Raw genomic sequence first — 21,229 nt, 5'->3', positions numbered from 1 at the left:
AAAAATGGACAGAGGACCTGAATAGACATTTTTCCAAAGAAGACATACAGATGGCCAACAGACACATGAAAAGATGCTCAATATCACTAAGCAGCAGGGAAACACAAATCAAAACCACCACGAGCTATCACTTCACACATGTCAGAATGGCTAGTATCAAAAAAAGAGATCAAGAAATAACAAATGTTGGCAAGAATGTGGAGAAAAGGAAGCTTCTGTACACCGTCGGGGGAAATGTAAATTGGTTGCAACTGCTGTGGAAAACAGTATGGAGGTTCCTCAAAAACTTAAAATTAGAAATACCATGGGATCCAGTAATTCCATGAATGAGTATCTACCCAAAGAAAACAAAACCACTAATTTGATAAGATATATGCACCCCTGTGTTTACTGCAGGATTATTTACAATAGCCACAATGTGGAAGCAACCCAAGTCTCCAGCAACAGATGAACAGATAAAGAATAGTGTGTATGTATATGTATATATGTATACATATATGCACACGTATATATATAGTATGAATACTATACATACTAGTATGTAGATACTAGTAGAATACTACTCAGCCATAAAAAATTATGAAATCTTGCCATTTGCAACTTCTGGATGGACCCAGAGGGTATTATGCTAAGTGAAATAAGCCAGAAAAACAAATAGCATATGATTTCACTTACATGTGGAATCTAGAAAAGAAAACCAATGAAGCAACCAACACACAGACTCTTGAAATACAGAGAACAAACTGATGGTTGCCGGAGGGGAGGTGGATGAGGGGACAGGTGAAATAAATAAAAGGGATAAAAGGTACAAACTTTTCAGTTATAAAATCAGTAAGTCATGGAGATGAACAGCACAACATAGGGAATATAGTCAATAATTTTGTGATAGCATTGTACGGTGACAGACGGTGACCACCCTTACCATGGCGAGCACTGCATAATGGATAGACTGTCAAGTCGGGCGCTTGGGGGGGCTCAGTCATTAAGGACCTGACTTCAGCTCAGGTCGTGATCTTGCAGTTCATGAGTTCTAGTCCTGCACTGGGTGAGCTTGAGCCCCGCTTCAGGTAAAACACGAGCCCTAGGTTGAGCTCCACTTCTTTCTCACTCTCTCTCCTTCTCTCTCTGACCCTCACTCACTTGCACCCTCTCGCTCTCAAAAAAAAAACAAAAAACAAAAAACAAAAAACAAAAAAAAAAAACAGAACAAAACAGAAACTGTTAAATCAGTATGTTGTACACCTGAGACTAATAGAACATTGTATGTGAATTTTATTTCAATAATTTTGAAAAATGAAGAAAGGCCCAATAAACATATGGGCCTAATAAACAATAAAAGCAATGTACATAAAGATGTGTGTGGGATACCATTTTTAGTGGAAAAGGCCCATCACTAACACCATACTCCCTACTGCCTATTTCCTGTTTCATTTTTCCTTCATAGCAACAGCAACTTCAAACATACTATATGTATTATCTAATATCATAACACACATTTTCTATTTGTTTATTATCAGCTTTTCTCTACTAGAATGCAAGTTCCTTGAAGGTAGAGATTGTTTGTATGATGATTGCTAATTCTCAAACCTTAGAATAGAGACTGCACTATAGTAGGCTCTTATAAAATATTTTTTGAATGAATCTCACATTGTCAAAACTTAAAAGAATGATAATGCTTAGTATTGGTGATGTTTTAGAGAAAAAGACATTTTCATATACTATTTTGTAGATAAACAGACGAATTTTGTACAGATTTGCCATATATAAAAAATGTAAATGTAGAAGTTTTTGAGAAAAAGTTTAATAATATTGCAAAAGAAGAAGATAGTGTGTATTTTTTTTAAGTTTATTTACTTATTTTGAGAGAGGAAGAGAGAGTGAGTGGGGCAGGGGTTGGGGGGCAGAGAGAGAGGGAGAATCCCAAGCAGGCTCCGGCACAGTCAGTGCAGGGCCCAACGCAGGGCTCAATCTCACGTACCATGAGATCATGACTTGAGCCAAAATCAAGAGTCAGATGCTCAACCGACTGAGTCACCCAGGCACCCCGACAATGTGTACTTTTAAAAACTCCAAGTTCAGCACACAAGATCAGCTATGTTCACTGTCTGGCCCATAGAAAGGCACCCTCAGTTTAGCTTGTGTGTTTCCCCTGAGTCCTCCTTTGGAAGTAGACAGTGCCTGCTTCTCTGCCCCCAGGTCCACCCACAAGGGCGCTGGTGCACAAGGGCAGACCCCCCACAGGCAACAGCAGGGGCGCCCTCAGGTTAAGCAAGCCAACCACCACAAGGCCTTGCTAAACAGTGAGAAATCCTGTGACGGGACCTCCGGTTTTGCTCTGAGCCAGCTCCTGTGTGAGGTGGCCCATCTCCTTGGTTTCCCGCTGAAGCTGAAGGAGACAACCCAGGGGAAGGTCCCTGTTCAGGCAGCCCCTCTGCTGGGGCAGGCAGCAGGGTGCATGGTGCCCTCACATGGGACATTCAGCTACAGCCCTCTTGTGGGGGAACAAGCTGTCCCAGCCACACACTCTGCCTTTCACCAATGCCCACCAAAGCCAGTAGCGGCCCCCAGTCATGATGATCACCAAAATACCCCCCATTTCCAGAATGCTCCACACTGCACTGTCCAATACAGCAGCCACCGGCCACGTGTGGCTACTATAAACATGACTGGATTTATATAATTATATATGAATTGAAATACATTATGAAGTAATATATTTTATATATTACTTAGGTCCTATGTGTAAATCATAATATCATAAATAACGAATTAAAATTAAAAAGTTCAGTTCTTCAGTCTCACGAGAAACCTTCCAGGCACCCAGAGCTACATGTGCTTAGTGGCTACGAACCTGGACAGCACAGGTCCAGAGCATTTCTGCAATGACAGCAAAAGGTCTACAGGACAGCAGGTGCCTACAGGCTCTGCTGCCACCCCCCCCCCCCCCCCCACTGCCAGCCATCAGGATGGACAGGAGTCATCTGATCGGTAAGTCCTTTGCCGCCCCTCCTGGGGAAGGTGAGCAGGGTCAGGTGATCTGGAGGTGATGGTGTAGCCTGGTGACCCTGTGGAGCCCTCTATGCAATGCAGTCTTCTGTGTCGCAAAGCGTGATGCTTACCCAACTCAAGATTAACAGAAAATCCAACAAAACCAGGGCAGAGTGTTGGGGGCCAAGAAGGAGGGATGCAAAGAAATAAGACTTGAGAAGATCACAAGTATGTAAGCAGTTAGGTATTGCTTTTAGTAAATGAAAAAGGAAACTCCTCAAGGCCTTGGACGTGTCACAGTCAGCGCACAGGAGACCACTGTGCTGTGTGGATCATGAAGGGGTGACCCAGAGGCAAGGGGCCTCAGGAAGGGAGAGGGTCAGCCCAGGGGCAGGGCCTGCATTAGCAAAGCCAGAGGAGTCACCCAGCTGCTGGGGCCCAATGGCCCCAGAAAGAGCCCCTCAGAGCAGGGTGAGAGCTGCTGGGGTCTAAAGGGGCAGGCCTAGAATGCCAGATAGGGAATCTGAAATTCAATTTTTAGAAGCAGGGGGGCTACTGAAGAATGTTAAGCACAAGAAGAAATGAGAAGGGCCCCTGGGTGGCTCAGTCGGTTAACTGTTGGACGTTGGCTCAGGTCATGATCTCAGAGTTAGTGAGTTCAAGCCCCACATCAGGCCCTGTGTTCACAGCTCAGAGCCTGGAGCCTGCTTCGGATTCTGTGTCTCCCTCTTTCTCTTCCCCTTCCCTTGCTCATGCTCTGCCTCTCTCTCTCTCTCTCAAAAATAAACATTAAAAAAAATTAAAAAGATGGGGGGCCTGGATGGCTCAGTTAGTTAAGCATCCGACTTCGGCTCAGGTCATGATCTCGCGATTCGTGGGTTTGAGCCCCATGTCAGGCTCTGTGCTGACAGTTCAGAGCCTGGAGCCTGCTTTAGATTCTGTGTCTCCCTCTCTCTCTGTCCCTCCCCTGCTTATGCTCTCTTTCTCAAAATTAAAGTAAAAACATAAAAAAAAATTAAAAAGAAAAGAAATGAGTAGACTTCAGTTTTGCACAGAGAAGATGGGTGCCAGCACATCGCTGTGAAGGAAGAGTGAACTGGGCATTTCAGGTGGAGGCCTGGGCGGGTGCGGGAGGACATTACTGAGCAGGAATGGGCCACTGCAGACAGGGAAGGAAGGGAGATGCCACTCTGGAAACACCGCAAAGGAGCGTGGGTAACACCTGGAACTGCCTGGCTCTAGGGATGTCTCCCTTGAGGTAGAGATTGGATTTGGGGAGTGGGTTCTGCTTCCTTAGGTCAAGTTGAAAATCCTTAGTAAAATAAAAGGCTTGCTTCAGCCCCCTTTCCCCTCTGGGTCATGGGAGCTGGGATCCAACTACAGTGGGAAGGGAAGAGCAGCCATCAAAAGAGACTGCTGGACACCCCCATCTCCAATGCTGTGAATTTTACTGTACTTGGCAACAGAAATGTCTGGTGACCTTGTTATGAACGATTTTGCTGACATAGTGGGATGAAGAGGGTTCAAGGAAGAACAGGACTAAGAGGAGATGCGGGGTTGACAGATTCTTTAAATGAATTCTGCTGCAGTAGCTGGAGTGCAGGTGGTATCCAGGGATGGTTTCATTATGTCCTTCTATCAGTGCAGGAACCAAACCTGAACATATTGTCAGCTTTCATGCAGTTCAATCTTAAGGAAGATTGCCTTGTGCATTAGGAAATCAGAACTTACAGCCCTGCTCTACCACCAACTTTGGGGGGGGGGGTGGGTTAGGCAGGTTATTTAACTTCCTGGTATTCCAGTTTCCCCTAATCTGAGTAGACTGTCTTCTGCATCTCATAGCTGCATAAATGATTAGGAAAAAAGTCATTTGTGGACCACTATTCTTTCTGTCTCTATCAATCTGACCACTTCATAGAAGTGGAATATTACAGTACTGGCCACTTTGTGACTGGCCTATTTCACCTAGCACGATTTTCTCAAGGTTCATCCATGTAATAGTATGTGTTAGAATTTCTTTCCTTTTAAACACTGAATAGTATTTCATTGTCTGTATACACTACATTTGGCTTATCCACTCATCTTGGATGGACACTAGGCTGCTATTGTTAATAATGCTACTATTAACATGGATGTACAAGTATCTCAAGACCCTGCTTTCAATTCTTTTGGGTATATACCCAGAAGTAGAATATTGGATCACACAGTAATTCTATTTTTAATTTTTTGAGGAAGCACCATACTGTTTTCCATAGCAGCCATACCACCTTCTATTCCTACCAACAGTGCATGTTACAGTTGCTCACATCCTGGCCAACACTTGTTATTTTCGGTGTGTTTTTTAAACGTTTATTTATTTATTTTGAGAGAGTGTGTGTGCATGCACAAGTGGGAGAAGGGCAGAGAGAGAATGTCAAGCAGGCTCCTCCACACTCATCTAGACCTGACACAGGGCTCTATCTTATAACCATGAGATCATGACCTGAGACGATCTTATAATCATGAGATCATGACCTGAGCTGAAATCAAGAGTTGAACACTCAACTGACTGAGCCACTCAGGTGCCCCAGTGTTTTGTTTTTATTTCATAGTAGCCATCCTAATGGTTTTGCTCATGGTTAGTGATCCAAGATGATCACCATTATTACCAAGTGCAGAAGAATTTCAATCTAAAATGAAACCAGAGGACAGGAAATGGACATGCTCTCAGGAAAACAAAACTTAAGAACTGAAAAGCTGATTTCCTCTAAATCCTCAGTTTACAGAAGACAGAAATTTATCTCCTGACCAAGGAACATCCATCAAGGCTCTCTCCCCATCTGGGAACCAATGAACTTACCATCTGGACTCTGGCTGGATTCCCCCATCTTTGCACTCCTTGCCCATAAATACAGCCCACCACACCCCAAATACTTAGTGGGAGTCACCTGTAGCTTGCTAAAGTCTGCATTCCCCAAACTGTAATTCCTCTGCTTTTCCCAAATAAATTCAATTCTGATAATTCAAGCTTGCCTCAGTTTACCGCTTTAGGTTGAGGTAACAAATCATAATGTATGTTGAGAAAGAATAATGTATATCAGGATGCAACCAGACAGAAAATATTAAAGAGAATTTAATGGGGACAACGGTTACACAAGTAACAGGCTGAGAAGCCAGAGATGACACCAGCAGAAAGCCATGAACACCTGCCTCTTCCTAGGGTAGAGGAGGAAAGAGCATTACCTGTCCATTAGCTAGCGTCATGCTCTGTCACTGTGGGGAAGCTAGTACCAAGGTGATGAGGGGAGCTGTAGTGCAGCCAAAAGAAAATACCCCGGCTTCTCTGCATCAGTGCCTCTGAAGCCAGGTGACAGAGGATTACTGGAAACAGCTATAGAGGTAGGCACTGCCTCTCATCCCCGGTACAAAGGAGTGTAGGGTACGAATGGTCTTCTGGGGCAAGCAAGCCAAAGACCTGCCCAAAAACAGACTGCTGTACAACTTACCGGTACTGTCCTTTACATTACAAAAGGACTTCCATATCATCATATTTAAGTTTGCAAGAGCTATTTATGAAGTCTAGCAAAATAGGTGTTTCAATCGATGGCTTCAGGCCAGATCCCTCTCAAGCACCTTTACTACACCAGAATTGACAGCTTTGTGCATTTGCAGCAGCCTTTCAAGTCCTAGAAAAAGGGAGACAAAAGAGACCCTGTGCTTGAGTTGCTGGCACAGCCTTAAACAAATAAACTTTCACAACTGGGAAAGGTGAGAATGTCAGCCGTAGGCAGTTGCAAGTGTGGCTAGATCTGAACGTCCAGGAGCAGGAATTAGCCAGGTGGAAACAAGAGAGCACAGAAACCATGGAGGAGACCTGCTGGGTGTGACCTTTGTGAGTAACCCCAGACAGGCTCTGAGGAAGAGCAGGATCCCTGGGAGCCACCTCAGAACAGATCTAGGAATTGACTGAAGTATGGGCAAGCTTATCACTGATCTGCCCATAAATCAGGAGACCGGGACCCAAAGACGCCAGGAGCACAAAAAGGTGAACCAAAAATATAAGGCAGGGGGACCAACAAGTCTTGCACATAGGTCTTGAAGGAGTCAAGAAGCCTCTGATGAAATGGGGAACAGAAGATAAGCAAGTAGGTGAGGGGGGGTGGCGGGGGGTAACTCTTCATTTATCAATTCCGGAAGCCTTCCCAAAGAAACCACCTAAGTCCTGAGCTCTGAGCTTTCTTAAAAATTAATTTATGAAGAACTGCAGATTAGCATACAGTGTTAAGTAATACGGAGATTCTCCCAATGGCAACATCTTGCAAAACTACAGCACGGTACTGATACCCATAAGCTCAAGATACAGAACTGTTCCATCGCCACCCCAAGGGTCCCTCGTGTATCCTTTTATAGCCACAACCCACCCCGCCCCACAACTAACTTTTAATGGCAGGACATAATCCAGACAGTAACAGCTCCCTCCTGTAACAGTTAGCCTGGGCCGCTGCTAACCCAGACAGATGTCTGCAGAGGGGCGGCCCCGCCCCTTTCACGCAAGCTGCAGGCCCCGCCCCCCCGCCGGGGCTGACCAACAGCCATCTGGAGACGAGCCGCTTCCGTCAGCGACCGAGAAAAACCGGAAGTCGGCGCCAGTCTTCCCCTCTCGCGGCTGCTCCGGCCAAAATGGCGGACCTCCACCGCCAGCTGCAGGAGTATCTGGCGCAGGGGAAAGCCGGCGGGCTGGCGGCCGCAGAGCCGCTGCTCGCTGCGGAAAAGGCGGAGGAGCCCGCGGCGGGGGGCGGGCCGGCGGGGGCGTGGCTGGGCCGCGCCGGTCTACGCTGGACGTGGGCGCGGAGCCCCGCGGAGCCAACGGCGGCAGTGACCTCAGAGTGCTTTCCCAGCGTGACGCGCGCGCAGCGGCTGGTGGCGAGCGGCGTGTGCCTGCTGCTGGCCGCGCTCTGCTTCGGCCTGGCCGCGCTCTACGCGCCGGTGCTGCTGCTGCGCGCCCGCAAGTTCGCACTGCTCTGGTCCCTGGGCTCTGCGCTGGCGCTAGCTGGCGGCACGCTATTGCGTGGCGGCGCGGCGTGCGGGCGCCTGCTGCGCGGCGAGGAGACGCCGTCGCGGCCAGCGGTGCTCTATGTGGCCGCACTGGGCGCCACGCTGTACGCGGCGCTCGGGCTGCGCAGTACGTTGTTCACGGCGCTAGGCGCCTGCGTGCAGGTGGCCGCTCTGCTGTCCGTGCTATTCGGTCTCCTGCCGCGGGGTGCGGTCACCGCGCTGCGGCTAGCGTTCGGGCGCCTGGGCCCGGGAGCCGGCCTCGCCAAGGCGCTGCCGGTGTGAGAAGCCCCGGGGCCCGTGCTGTCGAGCAAGGACGGACGGAGGTCCTGTACGGAGGCGACGCGGAGCCCGGCCCCGGGACGCGCCGTCGGAAGACCACCGGGAGCCGGTCCCTGGCGCGGCGCGGACGGAGCCAAGGACTGCGCCCGCCGTCTTCCATATCGCGCTGGGTAGAGGCTGCTCCGTTGTTGTGCCACCGAACCTGTCACCTTTGAGCAGCTATTCTAAAACTGAGACTTGAGCCGCCTCGGAAGCTCTTCGGTTTCAGCGTCTTCCGCCTTACTGTTGCATGTGCTATGAAATCGAGATGTTGTGGTTGATTTGGTGAGAGTACTGCTGTGAAACACGGTAAATTGCTTTTGCGTTAACCGTGGTCTTAGATTGAGCGCAGTAAAAAATGAATGGCTCTTCGGTTTTAATTAGCTGCCCTTGTGACTTTTCTCAGACTTTTACCTTTTGTCGTTTCAGAAATCCAGTGGTAGATTGTAGTAGCTTAGCTACAATACCCTTTTCTTTGCTCTCGAAAATTTATTCCTCAATGAGTGGATTCTTAAGCGTATCAAATTAAACACTAAATTTAGCCACCAGGTTTTTATTTAAGTACTTTAGTTAAGACCGTCTACCTCGGTTTTTTTTTTTTTTTAAGTGAAATTGTAAATATGGTGCCTTATAAAATTGAAGGAAAATTGGTTTTGTATTAGACATGAAAGCGACGGACCAAAAAGTAAATGCCCCAAGCATGACCTGTCGATGATGCTATGAGAGGTCCCTGGGCAGAACTGGGTTGGGGACTCTTGCCAGACAAGAGACTTCTACATGCAAAGTTCTGTATTTGATGGAAATCATGGATTTCTACAAGTCCTAATTTATCATTCCTAGTTTTATTACCTGCTTTTTAAAGTGCAATTTATATTTTGTAGGCTGATTCTAATGCAGTGTAAGATGCTTTTCATATCTGACAAGTTGCCTCTTAGGTTCAGCATTTACTCTTGTCTTTGACTTTATTGCATACCCTAATGTATTGCCAAAAAGTTCGGACTCAGTATTCTGATGAGTCCAGAAAACAAGTTTTGTCAGTAGCTCTATATTAACTAGAAAGTAAATGTACTTAGGATTTTCAAATTCTTTATCAGTGGGTCTCAGTTCACATCAAAATTACTTGAAGAACCAGATCAATTCAGCCAGAATCTGGAGAGGGGTGGCGGGGAACCCAGGCCTCAGTAATTTTTTTAGAGCTCTCCAGATGATTCCCTGTTCAGCTAAGGTGGAGAACTACTTTTCTGTGCACTGGATTGCACAGTTTGAAAATAATTTTCTGGGGCTGGATTCCACTTTGCCTAAACAGGTGTGTCAGGCAGCAATAGAGCATTGCCTCCTTTTGCTCAATATTTATATTCCTAGATCCTGATCAGTGTCCTAATCCCTGCCCCAACTTCATGGGGGCTCCGCACCCCAGTATTCTCTAAGAATTACTGCCTTGTTCCCCTTTCAGTAAACAGGGCTACTTACCTACCTCAAGAGGAACAGACAAGAGGGTGTTTGTAGTAAAAGCACATGTTTTTAGAGAGGGACTTTTTTTTGTAATTGGAAAAAACTTGTGCCATTGGCTGCTCCTTCTATCCCCTAGTTAAATCTCTGTCCTAGTTCTCAATTTCTCTAGAATTTGCACAGCTGAAGATCTGACAGTGTTTAGCCCATTTTTATGTTGATGCTGTTATGGTTTTTTTAAATTGTTTTCCCAGCATTTTCTCAAGAATTCACCAAAAATGTAGCATTTATAAAATTCAAAGCACAATACCTTGTATGTACTTGGTAGTGATGTTCTAAAAGTTCCTAAGTATTCAGTAAATTACAGTGTAAAGATTGCAGTTTTTTTTAAAGGAATTCTTTCTCAAAATGTGATGTGGTTATCTGTTTGCTGAGGTACTGTATTGTTTAAAGCTGAAGCCTAAAATGTTATGATGGTAAAGATCTTAGCACATGAATCTCAGAAAAAGCCTCTCAATATGGGTTTGGTCCCTGGATCCCATTTTAGCTTATCGGAATTTGATTACAACTTCTTAAGCTGTGCCAGTGGAGGACAAATAAAGAACGTCCCACAAACTTGAAGCATTCTGGAGCCTCCTAATCGTGTGTTCACATTGACATGCTGGTAAACGTCCTTATATTTCAAAACAAAGTGAAAATTATTCACTTGTAGTCTCTAGGTTCTAGCACCCTGAAGAGCAGTGTGTGTGCAGAAATAACTTACCTTTTGCCATGTTTTACATTGACAGGGAACCAATTAAGAGGGTTTTGTTATCTGTCCACCTGTGCCAGCATCCCTGTCTAGGCAAACGCTGAGACTCCCAGCACCAATGAACTGGCCAGGTCAGCTGGTCTCCAGTACCAAATTGAAGCTGGCAAAGTAATAAGATGTTAGGGCGGCCACGGGAATATCCTTTGAGTAATAGTTTTCTTATAAAAACAAAGTGTCAGTAGAGAAAATATGGGGTTATCAAAACTGAACCTTTGCTTCCAATCCAAACCGGGCCAAATGTTAACATTTATTTAAAACTAAAGGAGTTTGTTGGGGATGAGAACTTCCTGGCTTTAAGCTAGAACTATTCCCTGCCTTAAACACTGGTAGGAGAGAAAGTTTTGCAAAACTGTTTAGGAGATATTTGGTCTATTCCTTAAACAATTTGTGACATGATGTACAGTAATCAGAAGGGTACACGTAGTTAATTTCTGGCTTACATCAGGTTCCTCTCATCAGGAACAAGAGAATTCAAGTCTTAAGTGTGATTACCAGGAGATGCACCCAAGGGCAAACCCCTACTTGCACAGCCAGAAGATTTTTTTTCTTTGGAGTAGAATTTTCCACCTGCCAGAGCTGGTGGGTAGCTAAGGCTTTGGATCCACATCAGACTGTATTATAGTTTCAAAGTATTTCTCACTCTTACAAAAATAAGTGTGACAGAATGGGTAGAGGAGGATTTAAGACAAAGTTCACAGATAAAGTTAACTTCGACGGCTTAGAGGTACCCATCAAGTGTGCTCACAGATACAAGCTGTAACTATACACCCCTCAGCAGCCTGGGTGCGGTGGGAACGAAGGGTTCCTTAAGGCAAGCATTTCACAACTAGTTTTCTGTTATTTCTTGCATAAATCACATTCTGTATTCATACAAAAACAACTTAATGTTTTTCTCTGACAAACTGTACATATAGAAACATTTCCAATTGGACATGAACTTAAATTTGTGGAGGCTCCATGTCGCGTGACACCTTAAAAAAAAAAAAAAAAAAAAAAAGATTCCAGCTTTTCTCTTCACAAAACAGTGGGAGTCAGGGCAGTGAGGGTGGACAGGACAGAACGAGGCCGGCCACTCTGGGTCGCCAGCAGCAGTCTTCATCTCGACCTCATTAGGGACTCCTGGGCTTCAGCTGCCCCAGAAAAAGTTCAGGGCTACATGGTGCAGGCTTCCTTTTGTTTCTCTTGGTAAGTCCACAAGAAGTTCTTAAATACTGTCCAGAGAGGCCTTGGGATACTCAGCCCCAACTTCTACCGACCCCTTCCACCACCCCTTGAAGCTCCTCGCCGTGGCGGGCCAGAGTTCATGTTACTCCCTCTACCCCAGTTACTGCTGCTCCGGCCCCCTCTGGAAGGAGTACCGCTGCCCGGAGGGCCCCCAAAAGGTTCATCTCTGTGGTAGCCGTCGTGGTGATCCCCATCCAAGGAGCTGGAGCGCCCAGATTTTGGCACTCTCTGGGAAGGTCCTGGGCCCCCTCGGCCTGAAAGAAAACAAATTGATTTCACATGTTACTTTTTTATATCAGAGACTGTTAATCTAAGTCCTGGTGCAAACTCTTAATGGTGATAGTGGAAGGAACACTCTGGGTCTTTAAAACAGAGTTCTGAGGACATGAGCAGTGGCACTCAGAGGGTTAGAAGTCGTGCCTCCACCCTCTGGTCACCACTGTCGCAATCCCATCCAGCCTGGGGCCATGCTCCTCAACAACCACACATGCTCCCCAGGCTGTGCGATGGACAGGACAGGAAACCCAAGGTAAACACGGAGCACCTCTGGGAGCCACAGACCACGCTGGGCCACGTCTCTAGCAAGTGTATCTTCACTCTCAAGTGCCACCAGGGGTTATTCTGTTCTGGGGAGACTTGAAAGGCAACTAAGAACTTTGGAAGCAACTAAGAAATACAAACTGTTGATGTTAATTACAATGTATTATCATTATCCCACAGCTGTGGCATTTTTGTTTTCTTTTAAATAGTAAAAGTATTTCTTTAAAAATAAGCAATTAAAAAAAGGAAAAAGAAAACTCAGCTTTCAGAATTATTTCTCCCAGGGATAGGTTTTTTTTGTTTAAATTTTTTTCAATGTTTATTTTTGAGAGACAGAGCACGAGTGGGGGAGGAGCAGAGAGAGAGGGAGACACAAAATCCCAAGCAGGCTCCAGGCTCTGAGCTGTCAGCACAGAGCCTGACACAAGGCTTGAACCACAAACCCTGAGATCATGACCTGAGCCAAAGTAAGACACTTAACCAACTGAGCCACCCAGGCGCCCCCTCTCCCAGGGATAGTTTTATCTGTTCCAGACTTGGACACAAAAACCTTTTAGGTATATTAAAATTCTGACTTAAAACATTTTTTTTCTCATGAGCTGAATTTGGTCATATTTCCCATAATGTACTATCAGAAGACAACTGCCAACTTTATTTTGTCTTAATGTTTTTTTAATTTTTAATGTTTTTTTTGTTTTGTTTTTGAGAGAGAGAGAGAGAGTACAAGCAGGGGAGAGGCAGAAAGAGAGGGAGACAGAAACCAAAGCAGACTCCAGGCTCTGATCTGTCAGCACAGAGCCCAATGTGGGGCTTAACCATGAACTGTGAGATCATGATCTGAGCTGAAGTCAGATGCTTAACCAACCAAGCCACCCAGGCACCTCTTTTTTGTCTCAAAATTTTGAATGGAATGTGAATCTAGGTAAAACAAGGAGGTTAGGAAAGCTAGCCAAAGGGGAAATGTTGGCTTCTTTTCCTACAAAGTGTAGCCCAGACCCACCTGAAGGTGACTGGGCAGAGAAGATGTCGTTAGGAAGTAATTTCCACACTAGCCCTGTGGCCTTGGCTCGGGACCCACAGGTGTCCTAAGTGCCCATACTGACCAGCAAAAAAATGTGTGCTTAGGTAGGGAGACCTACCAGTGACATGAAGTAGCTTCTGAGGGTTTTGCTTTGAGAAGAACCACCAAAAACAAAAAGCACAACTTTGTAATGAAGAGACTGTAAATATGAGGCAGGTTAACTGGGCTTACTTTCTAGCAGCCTCCAAACTACCACATATGCAGTGGCCCAGCCTAATCTGAGACCACATGGTGGCTACTGTTCCTGGCTAAAAGTGCTACATCCAAAATAAAGTTCCCAAGTTTCACGCTGTAGAAGTAATCTACTGCCCCTGAAAACACCCCTTCCGGACCATATTCCTCAAAGTCTTTGTGACTCTGAGCATCAGCAGTTCCTTCCAGACCCGGAAAACACAGAAGCTGGGAGAAGACCATTGTTCCTGCCACCGAGGAAAGCCTGGAGGGCCGGGAGCAGCCAGAAGCAGACAACACATGTGCCAACGAGAGCATGAGACATCCTGCTCTGAGGTACCCTGACAGCAGGAGTGGAAACCTGAAGGAACGAGGGAGGGGACTCTCAGAAGCAAGTGAAGGAGGCTAATGCAGAGGATGAGCCTGCAATCACTGAGTGAGGGCTCAGACTGTTGGCATGAGCCCCAACAAGCTATATCTGTAGCACATTTGGGGACATGTGCCTTTACACAGCCTAAGACCTGGAGGGGAGAATGGAGGAAGGACCCTGGGTATCCTGCCCAGAACGGATAGAACAGGAACACAGGGATGGGGCTGGCCTATGGCCCCGCAGCCTTCTTGACAGAGCTCCCACCACTGTTGATCACTGGCCTCCACTGACCTTTGCCTCCTCGATCCTCAGACGGACCCCCCGGGGCTTCCATTTCTCTGTGCTCCGAGGTCCCCGGCCCGTCGTGCCAGGGGCGCTTTCGGGGTGGCAGGGATGCCATGTCCATGCCCTGCAGAGAAGAGGAACGTTCTCTGCTAGCTGGGGAATGACCGTCGTGAGGGGGATGATCAGGGCGCGGAGCATCACGGAAATGTTCATGACCTGGCCCTGAAACGGGAGACACAAGGCTAAGCATCTGACAATCTTCTAGTGTGACCGAAAGCAGGTGGCAATCATACTATTTAGTACCAACTTGAGAACCAATTGTTCATTCATGCAAGAAAGGTATGCTGAACACCCACCTAGGCCACATCACGAGTACATAAAAAAAGGTCAAGATCAGAAATCAACGTACCTCTTAAAATAAGAGACAGGCAGCGTCCAGAAAAGTGGTTCTCAGACTTTTTAGTCTCAGGATGTCTTTACACTCTTAAAAATTACTGAGATTTAATTTATGAGACTTATATTTCATAAAATTTGCCATACTAGCAATTAAAGCTGAGAAAACTTTAATGCATTTAACTATATTTTCTGAAAACAAAGCCACTTCGTGGAAAGAATGGTAATGTTTTCTATTTAGACAAACCCCTCTGACATCGGGCTCAAGAAGAAGAAAGGTGGATTCTCCCAGCCATTTCTGCACTCAATCTACTGCAATAAAATGCTGCTGCCTCAAGGATCTGAAGACAATCCATCTTCCCATGGAAATGTGAGTTAGAAAAGAGAGGACCTGGGGGCACCTGGTGGACTCAGTTGGTTAAGTGTCCGACTCTTGGTTTTGGCTCGGGTCATGATCTCATGGTTTGTGAGTCTGAGCCCCGCATCTGGCTCTGTACTGACAGTGAGGAGCCTGCTTGGGATCCTCTGTCTCCCTCTCTCTCTGCCCCTCCCCCCACTTGGTCTCTATCTCTCTCTCTCTCTCTCTCAAAATAAATAAACAGTAAAGAAAACGGACCTGGTGGGCCCCCAGAAGTCCCCAGACCACACTCTATGAGCGGCTGGGCTCGGATCACCAGAAGCCACAGCAGCTCTCCTTCCTTACCTGGCTCTCTATTTCCATCCCAGGAGTCTGGTTTCCGTCCTCCTTCAAAGCGAGGGAACTCATCAGGAGTGGGGAGCAAACCCTTCCTTCCTCCTACACACGGGAACAACACAACACCACACTCACAGACCATTTCAGGTGTGTCCCCAGCGGCAAACTCTCCAGCCCATCCTTGCTAAGCCCAGCATCCTCAGCACACACTCACCTCGCGGGGTACCCCGACCTCGACCTCGGAGATCTCTTCCTCGGGCCGATTCATCAGAAGGATCAAAATTCTCCTCTGGACCAAAGTCTTCAGGACCAGGAAAGCCATCCCTACCTCGGGGCGGGGCACGGCCTTCATGTCTTGGGGGTGCTCCTCTTCTAAAGCTGTCAGGGAAAAGCAGCAAAATATCCACCTGATGAAACCCCTCACAGCTCTTGAGTTCATGTTTCAAAGAAACATAATGGTGTAAGAAAGTATGATATTAATGTTAAATGGGAGGAAAACAAAATAAAATTATGTATTTTTTTTTTTTTAAGTACAGATTTTATAGTCCCAATATTAAAGGCAAAAACAGGAAGGAAAATGTAGGGTTATGTTCATTTTCTCCGAAAGCTTTTAGGAGTAACGAAAGCAGTGAATACATTTTAAGTGCTAATAATCATGCTTTCACTTTCAGATTTCATTTCATCCTCAGCACCCCATTATTAATTCCATTCTACCCATGAGTACACTGAGGCACAGAGAGGTAACGTCATTTATTTATGACACACAGTAAGTGTTGGGATTTGAACTCAGCCAGTCTTGCCTCCAGCCCATGCTCTTTTACCACTGCCTTCCCAGTATTTTTCATGATCATTTACAATCAGAAAAGGGAGGGTACAGATTTATGACTGCCAACTGTACCAGACTCATTTGGGAACATCTGCTCTCCCGTCTGCCCTAGCCCACCGCTTCTATGCAGGGCTGGCCATGAACTTCACCCACAGCTCCACTCCACAGCTGACTGCTGTACAGGCAGGCACTTGGCAGCCCCCACACTGGCTAGCTGGCAGCTTAGAGCCCTGGCTGGCGGACAGGTTCACTGTCCCTCAGGATTCTGGACTGGAGGCCAAGTTGGCCAAGAGTACTGCCAAAGCACAGCCATTACAAGAAGAGTGTCCGAGCCAGAGGAGGCCTGTGGGGAAGCAGAAAAGGGGGCTACAAGCATAAATGGGGCATGAGCACGTGGAGAGAGGCCTCGGGGCTGGAGAATGGGTCAGGAGGAGTGAGGGCACAGGGCCAGTCTACGCGAGCAGCCAGGCCTTCCACTTTTCCTGAGTCTCCATTCAGTTATCTTTTACTCCAACATTTCACTTTGCAAAATTCCAAACCAAGAACACAGTTAAAAGAACAGAACAAACACCCATGTGTCCTTCACCTAGACTGATCAGTTCTCTTCATTTTGTTTTTTTAGAGTCATCAGTTCTTAGGACACTGCCATGTGTACTTTATCTTCTCTCTCCATCTACTTACAAATCCACTTTCTAAGCCATTTCAAAATCAGTTGCCAACAACATGACCCTCATCCCTAACACCTCAGTATGTTTCTTCTAAGTACAAGGACTTTCTCCTACAGAACAATACCATTACCACTTGAATAACATGGAATATTCTTTAATACAGTCCAATTCAAATTTCTCCCATTGTCTTCAAAATGTCCTTTATAGTTGTTTTTAAATATAGATTTCAGTCCTGATCATATACTGTTATTTAGCGGCCCTGTCTCTGGTCTACTTTATCTAGGACCTTCCTATATTTGATCTTTCATGATCCCAGCATTTTTTAAGATTACATCCAGATAAAACGAGGAGCCTGGGTGGCTCAACTGGTTGAGCATCCGACTCTTGATTTCACCTCAAGTCATGATCTCACCGTTCATGAGATCCAGTGCCATGTCAGGCTCTGCACTGAGCATGGAGCTTGCTTAGGATTCTCTCTCTCTCTCTCTCTCTCTCTCTCTCTCTCAAAAATTAATATTTTTAAAAAAAAGATTCTCTCTCTCTTTCCCTCTTCCCCTCTTGACTCACACACATGCACTCTCTAAATTAAATTTTAAAATTAAAAAAAAAAATCCATCTAGGTATTTTATAGAATGTACCACAATTTAAATTTATCTATTTCCTCATGACTAGACTCAAGTTAAACCTTTTTGGCAAAACTGCTTATACCGTCTCAGTGATGCCAGGTTGTCTGCCTGTTTATGAGGTAAAAGTGGTGTGCTGAACCAAATTTCACTGTTGCAAATGTACACTTTCTTTCCTTCACAAGTAAGGAATCTGTGGAGTGATCTATACAGGGTTTTAGTGTAAAAAGAGCTTTCCCTTTTCCACCCCAGCTATCTTTTTTAAGAACTGTCTTGGTCCTGTGGACCCTGATGACTCATGCTCCTGCAAGCAAAGAGGGTGTGCCCAGGACACTGGCTGAAATAACAACTAAAGGTAAAGGTGGAATTGGCCAAAAGGAGATGAGTGGAGCAGGAAAAGTACAGCAGAGGGCGCTGTCTCCCTGGGACAGAGTTGGGGAGAATCCCCACGCCCCCAAACACCACAGGACTGGCCAGGCAACCATTACAAGGCTGCCCTAGTTACAACAAGACAAGAGAATCTAATGTACCCTCATTAGAAAGTAGCTCCTATCAAGGACTAAACGTGTCCTCTGTAAAACTTGTACATGGAAGCCCAAATCCCCAATGGAATGGTATTAGGAAACAGGCCTGTGAGGGGTAATTAAGATTAGGGGAGGTCATGGGCATGGGGGCTTTGTGATGGATCAGTGTCCTGATAAGAAAGACACCAGCAAGGGCTAGCTCACTGTCTCTCTACTGTGCAAGGACACAGGGAGAAGGTGGCTGGCTGCCTGCAAGCCAGGGAGATAAGTCTCACCAAAAACCCACCCTGCTGGACCTGGACCCGTGTCTTCAAGCCTCCAGAACTGTGAGAAAACAGACTCATGTTATTTAAACTTCCCCAGTCCTTGGTATCTTGTTATGGCAGTATGAGCTGATGAGTACATCCCCGAATGAACTGATCCTTCTCAAATACCTCTCCCCATTTGACAGATTCACTAATTCAACAGTTACTGAGCACCCATGCTGTGTCACCATTACTGCTCTGGGTCCTGAGGCCACAGAGGTACATAAACAAAGCCCCTGCCCTGGGGAAGCGGTCATGTTCCTGGGAGATACACATAATAAGAAATAAACACATTGCTTAATGTCAAGCAGTGCTAAGTGCTATGAAGAAACAGGAAGCAGGGTGAAAGAACTGGGGTGAGAGGAGGAGGGCTCTGACTGCAGTGAGCCACAAACGTCTGCAGGACTGTGCTCCAGGCAGAGAAAACAGCACACACAACAGGAGCAGGAGCACCTCTGGCTTATTTGAAGAGTGATATTAAGAGCACTAGGCTGCGGGTCTGTCGCTAACAGATGAAATACAATACAAACTGAGGCACAGTAAAATCTGAAACTGAACAAGGTGCAGAGATTCAGGAAATTGGTGAAGGTTATGCTGATGCCAAAGCCACTGGAGATGCAGCTCCTGCAGACACACAGAGCCGTTTCGAAGATCCTTGAACACCACTAGTATACCTCGGATACCATTAAGACAGGCCCTCAAGAAAACTAGGAGCCCTTACGTCTTTTTAAAGAACTCCCCTCTGATGGCTGCTCCCCCAAACCCCTTGGCCATCTTATCAACCATTCTTGTCTAACACATCCCGTGAGGAGGAGGGAATGCCAACCCTTGACTCTATCCTCTACTAGCAATGGTCCAAATGTGACAGGAAACACTGCGGCAGGGATGGAAAGCAGGAGTGGCACACAGCACCAGCACCGCAGTCTGCCAGCCTGGCCTGAAGCCGCTGGGACACTTCCGCCTGTCCGACGCGTCCACCTGTCCTAACGTCAAACTGCTGATTCTCAGCATGGCCCCTCATCTGGACACTGCTGACAAGAACACCGATCTCACAATTCAGTGGCACACAGAAATGCTCAATTATCATCACCCCTGATTATTTTCTGTCTCATCTGCGATTCACTAATTCTTGTTTTTGCTCCTTATTTCTTTATACCTTTTTTACCCCAGGCAAGCTGAGTGCTCAAGCCTGACCTTGCCCTAATTCAGCAGCAGAATAATTTTTCAGCTTGATTCCACGGTGTTAAGCTCTTTAGGCAATTACACAAAAACAATCTCATAATTCCTTTACTCTCCACCTGGATTATCTGTATCCTACTGCATCATTCTAAGAGAAGCTGGTGCCTCCTAATCAGGCCCCAGAAACTTGATACTATCCTGATGCTCACATCTCTTTAAAAGAACCAAAAAGTAAGCAAAAACAAAAAGATTCCTAAATTGCAAAGATAAAAAAGAAGCACAAAAAGGTTAAAAAGCATAATTACTCGCTTCAAGTCTAAACGCAAAACCTAAAGAGGGTAGAACTAGCAATCAGTCCAGTGCCCCCTGCCCAGCGAAAGAGGAAAGACTTCTGGGGAGAGAACAGGGCCACAGCTCCAGGGAAGAGCTAGCAGACAAAGCGTCCGTCCCACCTTTCTTCTCTGCGCCCTCGAAAACGTGGGTCCTCAGGATCCCGGGGGAATCGTTCATCTCCAGGTCTGCGGCCTTCCCAAGCCCCCGGAGGGCCCCGAGCTGCGCCCCGGCCATCCCCCTCGCTGAATTCCCTGTGATCAGGCGGAAACGGAGGCCCGGGGCCCCCGCGCCTCCACTTCTCTTCTTGTGGTAAAGGTCCTCCTCGCCCCTCAAATTCACGTAATCGGTGGCCAAAGCGTTTGTCCGGGTGGAAGTCATCTGGTCTGCTGAAGTCGTCAGGGAAGTCGGGGTGAGGGCCACGCCTATCAGGGGGACCCCTGCAGTCCTGGCCGCCCCGGAAAGGCCCCCTCTCAGGCCCGTGCTCAGGGCCGCTGCTCTGCTCATGCCGCCTCTCTGACATGGGGCCCATGTGGTGGTTTGGAGGGCCGCGTGAGTCACCTAAAGGAAACAAAGCTGATTTTTACCTTGTCTTCCAGGAATCCTGCCAACACAGGTCTGATTTTCATCATCTTAAACTCTCAGAAAGCATTCTGGCATTTAGAATGTTTTCCCTCCTTAGCTCTCAGCACACTCAGGAGACAAATCCCTCAGGCATCATCTAATGGAAGAATGTAGGTTTTGGGGTGCAGATTTCAACCTCATCACTCACTAGCTAAGCAACTCCACCTAGGGCAAATTATTAATCTCAAATGAGATTAGCAACTACTTGGCTGCTGTGAGGATTAATTCAAAAAACATGAGTCTCACAGGCATAAGGACGAGCACCCCTTCCTGTCCCCATTCCTTCAGTGACTTCCTTAGGCCTGCCTGCCCCCTACCCAGGGAGGAGATGGCAGAGGACACCCATGCAGCAGGCCAGAAAGCCAAGCATAGGGAGGCCACCTCTACACCTGAAAAGGCCCTCAAAGCCCAGGGTGCTGTACCTCCACTTCCTCCACCCCTGAGGTCGCCCTTTTATCCTCCACTTCATTTAATTGATTCGTTAACTCACACTTTCTTTTTTTTTTTTTTTTTTTGACAGGGAATACTTTATTCAAGCCCATCAGAGAAATGGACAGCTTGGGTCAGTAACAAAGCACACTTTGACTCTTAACAAAATCCTCTGAAAAGCACATGGAACCACAGGCCTCCCTAATAACTGCCTGGTGACCAAACAGCCTTGCTATGCTTCAGTTTGGGGGTTTATACAAACACATTTTCCTGCCCCTTCGCATGAATGATATATATCCCTCATCTGTAAGAATTATCACCATTCTTTGCAGACAGCGTTTGGAAACCCACTAGAGATTTTTT

The 21,229-nt window shown here is 46.5% G+C and overlaps 2 protein-coding genes across 10 annotated transcripts in view; one reads left to right on the top strand and one right to left on the bottom strand.

Moving 5' to 3' along the window:
* The first annotated feature begins 7,549 nt into the window (after positions 1 to 7,549).
* Positions 7,550 to 21,083, top strand: SFT2D3 (SFT2 domain containing 3). 4 transcript variants are annotated; one of them, XR_006206742.1, is made up of 3 exons: positions 7,550 to 8,649; positions 14,906 to 15,034; positions 20,958 to 21,083. XR_006206742.1 is itself a non-coding variant. In XM_042954082.1 (1 exon), exon 1 carries the CDS (start codon positions 7,648 to 7,650, stop codon positions 8,302 to 8,304), a length of 657 nt encoding a protein of 218 aa, XP_042810016.1. In that variant the 5' UTR covers positions 7,550 to 7,647; the 3' UTR covers positions 8,305 to 10,410. The 4 variants fall into 4 exon arrangements, 1 of the variants encoding a protein (XP_042810016.1); XR_006206743.1 differs by lacking the exon at positions 20,958 to 21,083 and adding an exon at positions 17,728 to 17,785; XR_006206744.1 differs by lacking the exon at positions 14,906 to 15,034.
* WDR33 (WD repeat domain 33) overlaps positions 10,444 to 21,229 on the bottom strand; it is a 107,867-nt gene continuing 97,081 nt past the window's right edge. For 2 of the 6 annotated variants that reach the window (XM_042954077.1, XM_042954076.1), the window contains 5 exons: positions 19,936 to 20,374; positions 15,573 to 15,736; positions 15,368 to 15,460; positions 14,278 to 14,493; positions 10,446 to 12,078 (listed from right to left, as the gene is read on the bottom strand). In XM_042954077.1, coding sequence (XP_042810011.1) covers positions 11,902 to 12,078; positions 14,278 to 14,493; positions 15,368 to 15,460; positions 15,573 to 15,736; positions 19,936 to 20,374 — 1,089 coding nt within the window. In that variant the 3' untranslated portion in view covers positions 10,446 to 11,901. Of the gene's footprint in view, positions 12,079 to 14,277; positions 14,494 to 15,367; positions 15,461 to 15,572; positions 15,737 to 19,935; positions 20,375 to 21,229 lie in introns of those variants that run through there. The other 4 variants (XM_042954075.1, XM_042954079.1, XM_042954078.1 and 1 more) reach the window with 4 other exon arrangements.

Source organism: Panthera leo, chromosome C1 (genome assembly GCF_018350215.1).
Source record: "Panthera leo isolate Ple1 chromosome C1, P.leo_Ple1_pat1.1, whole genome shotgun sequence".
NCBI classification, from domain to species: Eukaryota; Metazoa; Chordata; class Mammalia; order Carnivora; family Felidae; genus Panthera; species Panthera leo.
This window is presented reverse-complemented; position numbering and strand designations above follow the sequence as displayed.